The following is a 6697-nucleotide window of genomic DNA, read 5'->3' on the forward strand; positions in this document are numbered from 1 at the left end:
CAACCCCATATGCAATTCCCTTTGTCAATCGATATGTTACTTGCCCGAGATCCGATCGTCGGTATCCCAATACCTCGTTCAATCTCGTTACCGGCAAGTCACTTTACTCGTACCGTAATGCATGATCCCGTGACCAGACACTTGGTCACTTTGAGCTCATTATGATGATGCATTACCGAGTGGGCCCAGTGATATCTCTCCGTCATACGGAGTGACAAATCCCAGTCTCGATCCGTGTCAACCCAACAGACACTTTCGGAGATACCTGTAATTCACCTTTATAGTCACCCAGTTACGTTGTGACGTTTGATACACCCAAAGCACTCCTACGGTATCCGGGAGTTACACGATCTCATGGTCAAAGGAAAAGATACTTGACATTAGAAAAGCTCTAGCAAACGAACTACACGATCTCACGCTATGCTTAGGATTGGGTCTTGTCCATCACATCATTATCCTAATGATGTGATCCCGTTATCAATGACATCCAATGTCCATAGCCAGGAAACCATGACTATCTATTGATCAACGAGCTAGTCAACTAGAGGCTTACTAGGGACATGTTGGTGTCTGTTATTCACACATGTATTACGTTTTCCGGATAATACAATTATAGCATGAATAAAGACAATTATCATGAACAAAGAAATATAATAATAATACTTTTATTATTGCCTCTAGGGCATATTTCCAACAGCAGCAGCACTAACTGCAGCATAGACCTGGCATTTGGTCTTATCCCTGGAATTCTCTGAAATTTTCATCCATCCATATGCACAACATGATAAGACAGGGCCTTGTTGTTCACTACATTTTCAAACAAGTATGGAAAAGTGCTCCAATGCTAAGGCACAAAATTTTCTTGTGGTTGCTTCTTCATGATACGGTGAACTCTTTCGGCTGGCCTCATATAACTGTGAGCTTAGCACCTTGCCATCAAAAGAAACATCATTGCATCTCTTCTCGGATCGTTCTTTTGCTTTCGCATTGTGGACACTATATGCTTCTCAAGAAATAGGGGCATTTCCTTATTAGACAATGTTCTCTTCACAATGCAAAGTCTGCCAAACTCTTTTGCCCTCTGCATTATCATCATAGGATGTTGGAATATCTAGACTCGGAGGAACTCTAAAATTTTCAAGCAAAGAGCTCCTACTGTCACTGCTTGGAGACACCTACTCAACGAGGATCTGCTGCGTATCACTCACAAAATTAACAGAAAGTTCTTAGGAGAATTTTCCCTAAAGCTGGAATTGGTTGAGCCCTAGGCTGTTGTTTTTCTGTTTCTTTTGATTTTTTGTACGTAACTTGTTCTAGAACGATTGTTCTGCAGTTCAAGGTTAAAAAAAAAGTTCACTCGGTATAATTCTCACGGCTAAGACATGTCACAAAGTTACAAAAATGAGGTAAAGAGGGAAATCCGCCAAGTCATGAATTATCCTAAGCTTCTGTTGGATTTCAGTCATCCTGAAACCAAAAGAAAGAAAAAAATCAGCCAAGGATGAAACTGAAAACCGAAATCACGGCAATCAGTCACACTCCACTGACGGGTGCTATTTGACGAAAACGAAGTTGGCGGAATCTGAAGCGGGCAGTTAACCTCGTTGCTTGCGTTGCCGCGTAACAGGGGCACAGGCACTGTAACTTGCTGGAGAATTTCCAGAAGGAATCGAAAGGGCAATAAACCGGCGCGCTTGTCAAATCGGAGAAGGCACCGAGCTAGGCCACACGTCCGCCAGCAGGCGAGCCGCAGACGACGGCGACGATGGAGTAAACTTCACGCCTCCCGCAGCCGATCTCTATATAAACACCCCGCGCCCTTTTCCCCACTCCCCCTCCCTACTACAATCCCCCCATCTCTCTCTCCGTAGTCTACACCCTCTCCCTCTCTCTGTCTCTCTCTGCAAGTCGCCATGAACATTCCAAGCAAATGCACGACCCATGGGCGCCACTTTGCACTTGCAAAGTGAGATAGGAAGCTGCGGCCTGCCCTGCTCCCTTTACCACTACCGTGCAAGGACGTCCCTGTGAACTACAAGCTACACCTAGCTAGTGCGGCTATTAGTTCGTACATACGTGCTCGAGCCACTGAGCTGAGCTAGTTTGTGCGTGCTATTACAAGCTGTTGCCAGGTGGTCAGCGGCAGCCATGGAGAGGACGCCGGTGATGGTGAGGCAGGGCGGCCAGGAGGTGCTGAGGCAGCTGCCGCCCGGGTTCCGCTTCCGCCCTACAGACGAGGAGCTGGTTGTGCAGTACCTCCGCCGAAAGGCCCTTGCCCTCCCGCTCCCAGCTGCTGTCATCTCCGATGTCCACAACCTCTACAGCCTCGACCCCTGGGACATCCCCGGTACGCCACGCACGCAGCACAAACACGGCCGCCGCCGACGACGACACTGCTAGCCATACGATGTGTTACATGTACTATACTGAAAGCTGCCGTTTGACTCGTTTCCAGGCGCGAGAGAGGGGGAGAAGTACTACTTTGCGGTCCGGCCGGCCGCCGGCGCCAAGAGGGGTGGCAGGACCACGACGGCGAGCGGGTGCTGGAAGCCCGCGAGCGCGAGGGAGAGGCCGGTGGTGGTGTCCCGGTGCGGCCGGAGCCACCTCGTTGGCGTCAAGAAGTTCCTGGCCTTCGTCCCCCGACGTGGCAAGGGCAAGGGCTCCAAGGCGCCGCCGGCGCCAGCGCAGATCGGCTGGGTCATGCACGAGTACCGCCTCGCCCTGCCGCATCACCACAAGAATGTGAGCACTAACTAATAATCCTCCTTGATTGCTGAATTATTAGATGCAACTTGATTTAATTGATTGCCATTAATTTGTTCTTGCTGCATGTACTGTGTCAATTATAGTTTTTTCTCCTTCCGAATGATGTTCTTGTACTTGTTCAACTGCACTGCTGCAGCTGCGTGTTAGTAGTGCTACTCTAATCTCCAATCCTTAGCTTTGGATGACAGCTCCATCAGTTGCAAAGCATAAACTGATAGAGTACAATTAAACTAGTACTGATAATTGAAGCTGCTATATAACTTGAATAAAATTCCTGCTAAGGTTTACAGTGAAAGCCTAATCTAAGCAAATACTTCAATAAAAAGACTAATCTAAGCAAAGCCTAATCTAAAAAGACTTACATTTAGGAACGGAGTATAATTTTATGTTTAGGCTTTCACTGTTAGTATCCATACCTCAGGTTTTGCTTAGATTAGGTCAGTTTTTTCAGATTGCTGACGTATGTAATTGAACAGTTATGCTGGAGTTCTCACGAATCTCCTGTAAAATTCCTGCGTTTCAGACGGTTTTTTTCCCGGGGTATATTACTTAGCTAGTTAACTAGTAGCTAGCAGGATCATGCGTACATGTTCAACCTTGGCACGGAGCTGTCTTTTCAGCTTAACTTTGATTGTATCGACAGTTACCAACTACTCCTACTTAACTCATATATACGGCGCCCATGATGTCAGAATTAGCGTAACCTAATTAACCAGCTTACATAAAGTTCACAGTTGACATAACCACTCTTGCCGAGATTAATACTAACTAACAGTGTTTAATTAAGCTAGTTACATAGAGTAGGTAAGTACTAGTAGCTACATATATAGGACACATAGGCATCTCCGCTAGCTAGATACATATACCTGCAAGCAAGATAGTTCATCAAACTGTGACAACTTGCAAAACTGCCAATTATTTGACCTGACCAATATATGGATGGATGGACGGATCGATCCTGTTGTAATTAAATTGCTTGGGATGGTAGTGGTCGCCGTTGCAATTTATGCTGATACGGAGAGGTGGTTGGTTGTACTTAACGCTGTCCTAGATGCTAGCTCTGGCCCGGCCTGTTGAGAATCCGTTGATGAGATCTTATTGTCGGGATTAATTAGCTAACCTGCAAATACATGTAGCCTAGCCCGGCCCTCAACAAGAAGTTAGTTGCTCGACCATATTTACATATACACCATCACCGGCCGCTGAGTTAGTTGAGTAGTAATTTACCGGTGACTGATAGTGAAAGCTTGCTAGATACAGAGAAGCATTTATATGTGGCATGCATCCTCCTTGTATCCGGAAAGGAAAAAAAAGAGGGGGCTAGCTAGGTGTCCACAGTCCAACTGCGCACAACAATTCCGTGGCCACTACTGTTGCAAGAGATGTTTCGTCAAAGAACTGTTGCATCTTCTCGTCGCTCGGTCTGCACAGTGTGGCCTACTGTCAATGCTCATCTACATGAATAAAAATCCTGTTTGGTAATGGAATGAGAGATTGGCTTCTAGCTGAAAAGTGTGCGTGGACGCGAATTGCACTTGCTGTTCGTTCGCAAGTCGTACCTCAACAGTGAGTGCCTGGCCGGGGCCAGAGCTAGGGTCGCCAATCCATTCAAAATCAATGTAGCGTTTGGTTGCAGTAATAATGTGGATATATAGGATTAATTCGTGGTGGTCTGTGGCAATCTCTTTTGATTCCAGTGTTTGGCGCAGCAATCTGGAGTGTTCGTTAGGAATATTGAATCGCCGATGTAACTGGGTTCCGTTAGTTCGTTGGATTAGGATTCCGTTCAAGATAGGCTGCTGTCAGTGAGTGCATTTCCGACATTTTTTTTTTGAAATGGAGGCAAAAGCGAACCATAGGAAAGGAATATGGTATTATTGTTTGGATTGAGAACTAGTAGAAGTGATACTTTTACAGTTTTGCTAGAACTCATCTAGATGAGATATAATTTGGTCTCATTCACCTTTTATAGCCATTGGATATGATGCTATAAGATGCGTGTGTGATGGGGGTTGTATTTGTTCTTGTTTTCAAAGTGAATGTGACCAAATTATATCTCATCTAGATGAGTTCTAGGTACTCCCATACTTTTAACCAGAAAATTATAGTGCTAGGTTAGAAGTACTATTTCTTCTGTTTTTTACTCCTAAAACGTTGTTAATCCAATATTGCCATGAAAGGTAAAGACCCTAATGTTCCTCCAATCCCAGAACGAAACACTCACTGGTTCTTTTAGTAAGAGCGTCGTTTTTTCAGTCTAGCCCACGAGTAGTAGTATTGTCATTTACTACGTTATTTTCCTTTGCATCGGATTCTTTTTTTTCCTTGTGCTGCATGCTTGCATTGCATCTTTGCCATCAATTGTTGTTGCTGGAACGGAAAAGGTGTGCTTAACTAAGACGCTCGTCGCAACTTGCAGGGTTGCTGCTTGGCTGAGGCTGGAACACAAGAGTGGGTAGTGTGCCGGATCTTCCAAAGGGACAGATCGTCGTCGTCGTTCAACAGACAAACGCCGGGCATCCACGGCACCGACGCGCACCGCACGATGCCACCGATGCCACCATCGCCATCGTCGTCGTCTTCCAGCTGCGTCACAAGCGGCGGCAGCTCCTCAGACCTGCAGGAAGAGGTCAGCAGCTGAGAAGCCAAGCAAAGCTGCTGCCTACTGCCTCTCCAAGAGACACTGACTAGCTAGCTTAGCTAGGCAGATTACGAACCAGGGGAAAGAAATGATGTGTCCTTTTCTTGCTCCAACATTTGTTTTTCTCTCCATCTCTTTGCTCTCTTTCTCCGTGTAATATGTAATGCAGTGTGATGATGTAGCGAGAAGCAAGTCAGCAACCAGGCATTGGGTGTTTAGTTAATTAAGAAAGCCTCCTCTGATTAGTAGCAGATGTACCATGCATATGTGATATGTGTATGTATACGTAGCAGAGATGCAGCACGCAGTGACCACTGCATGCATGTGTAATAACCTGCGAGCTGTACGTGAAATTTCTTCAAGGAAGAAAAAGTGAAAGCCTTCTCGTTTTTACTGCCATGTTTCAGTCTCAAGTTGTTGCTTACTCTGGACCGACCTCTCGGCTCTGATCGCAAACTATACTCGCCGCTATCATGTCATGAGACACAAGATGCATGATATAGCGAAAATTGTAGGGCTAATTAGTACTAGCATAAATTTGACCGTAGGGGTTAACTCTTGATAGTTGACTAATAATTGAAGTGGTTCTCAATTTGAGGTCAGTTGCTTACATGTTACAAGTTCATCTTTATTTAAATACTTGTGTCTCGAGCGAACAAAATATTTTTTACGTAAAAGTTGTGTCTTGGCCAAAAAGGGTTGCTGTCATGCATGTGCAATGGTCGGCTATATTTTATCACGTTGTGCGTACAGATGTACATGTAAGCTGGAGAGCATCGATGCCGCTTACATACGCCCAAATTAGAGAAAAGCAGCATGATACCTAACCTTCACGTGTCACATGACATACAAACATACATGATAATATTTATATGTACCTATTCCAACAAAACAGCCTAGGAGAAACCCCACCCTAGAGAAAATTGATCCCATTTTCGTTACCAACACCTGGGAGGACATCTTTCCATGCGGAACTTGTTGACGGCTCTTGGCACGGCAGTCTCGGATCATTCCCCCCTCTTTGTGGATTTGGACGCGGATTTTCACGTGGGCAAGCATTTTAAGTTCGAAAGCTTCTGGCCGAAGGCCGAGGGCTTTTTGGATGTAGTTCAGGAGGCATGGAATGCAGTACCGTCGAAAGGAAACCTTTTCTTGGCCCTGGATAACAAACTTCATGCGATGGCCAAAGCTTTGCAAAGGTGGAGTGACAAGTGGATTGGAAATGTTAAGCTTCAAATTTCCTTGGCGATGGAGATCATTGGTCGGCTGGACAAGGCTGCAGACTCGCGC

General features: G+C 45.6%; 1 protein-coding gene across 1 annotated transcript; it reads left to right on the top strand.

Moving 5' to 3' along the window:
• The first annotated feature begins 1822 nt into the window (after positions 1-1822).
• On the top strand, positions 1823-5806 carry LOC123156752 (NAC domain-containing protein 83). The gene is made up of 3 exons (XM_044574928.1): positions 1823-2347; positions 2456-2742; positions 5186-5806. Exons 1-3 carry the CDS (start codon positions 2149-2151, stop codon positions 5405-5407), a joined length of 708 nt encoding a protein of 235 aa, XP_044430863.1. The 5' UTR covers positions 1823-2148; the 3' UTR covers positions 5408-5806.
• The last annotated feature ends 891 nt before the right edge of the window (positions 5807-6697 follow it).

Source organism: Triticum aestivum, chromosome 7B (genome assembly GCF_018294505.1).
Source record: "Triticum aestivum cultivar Chinese Spring chromosome 7B, IWGSC CS RefSeq v2.1, whole genome shotgun sequence".
NCBI lineage: Eukaryota > Viridiplantae > Streptophyta > Magnoliopsida > Poales > Poaceae > Triticum > Triticum aestivum.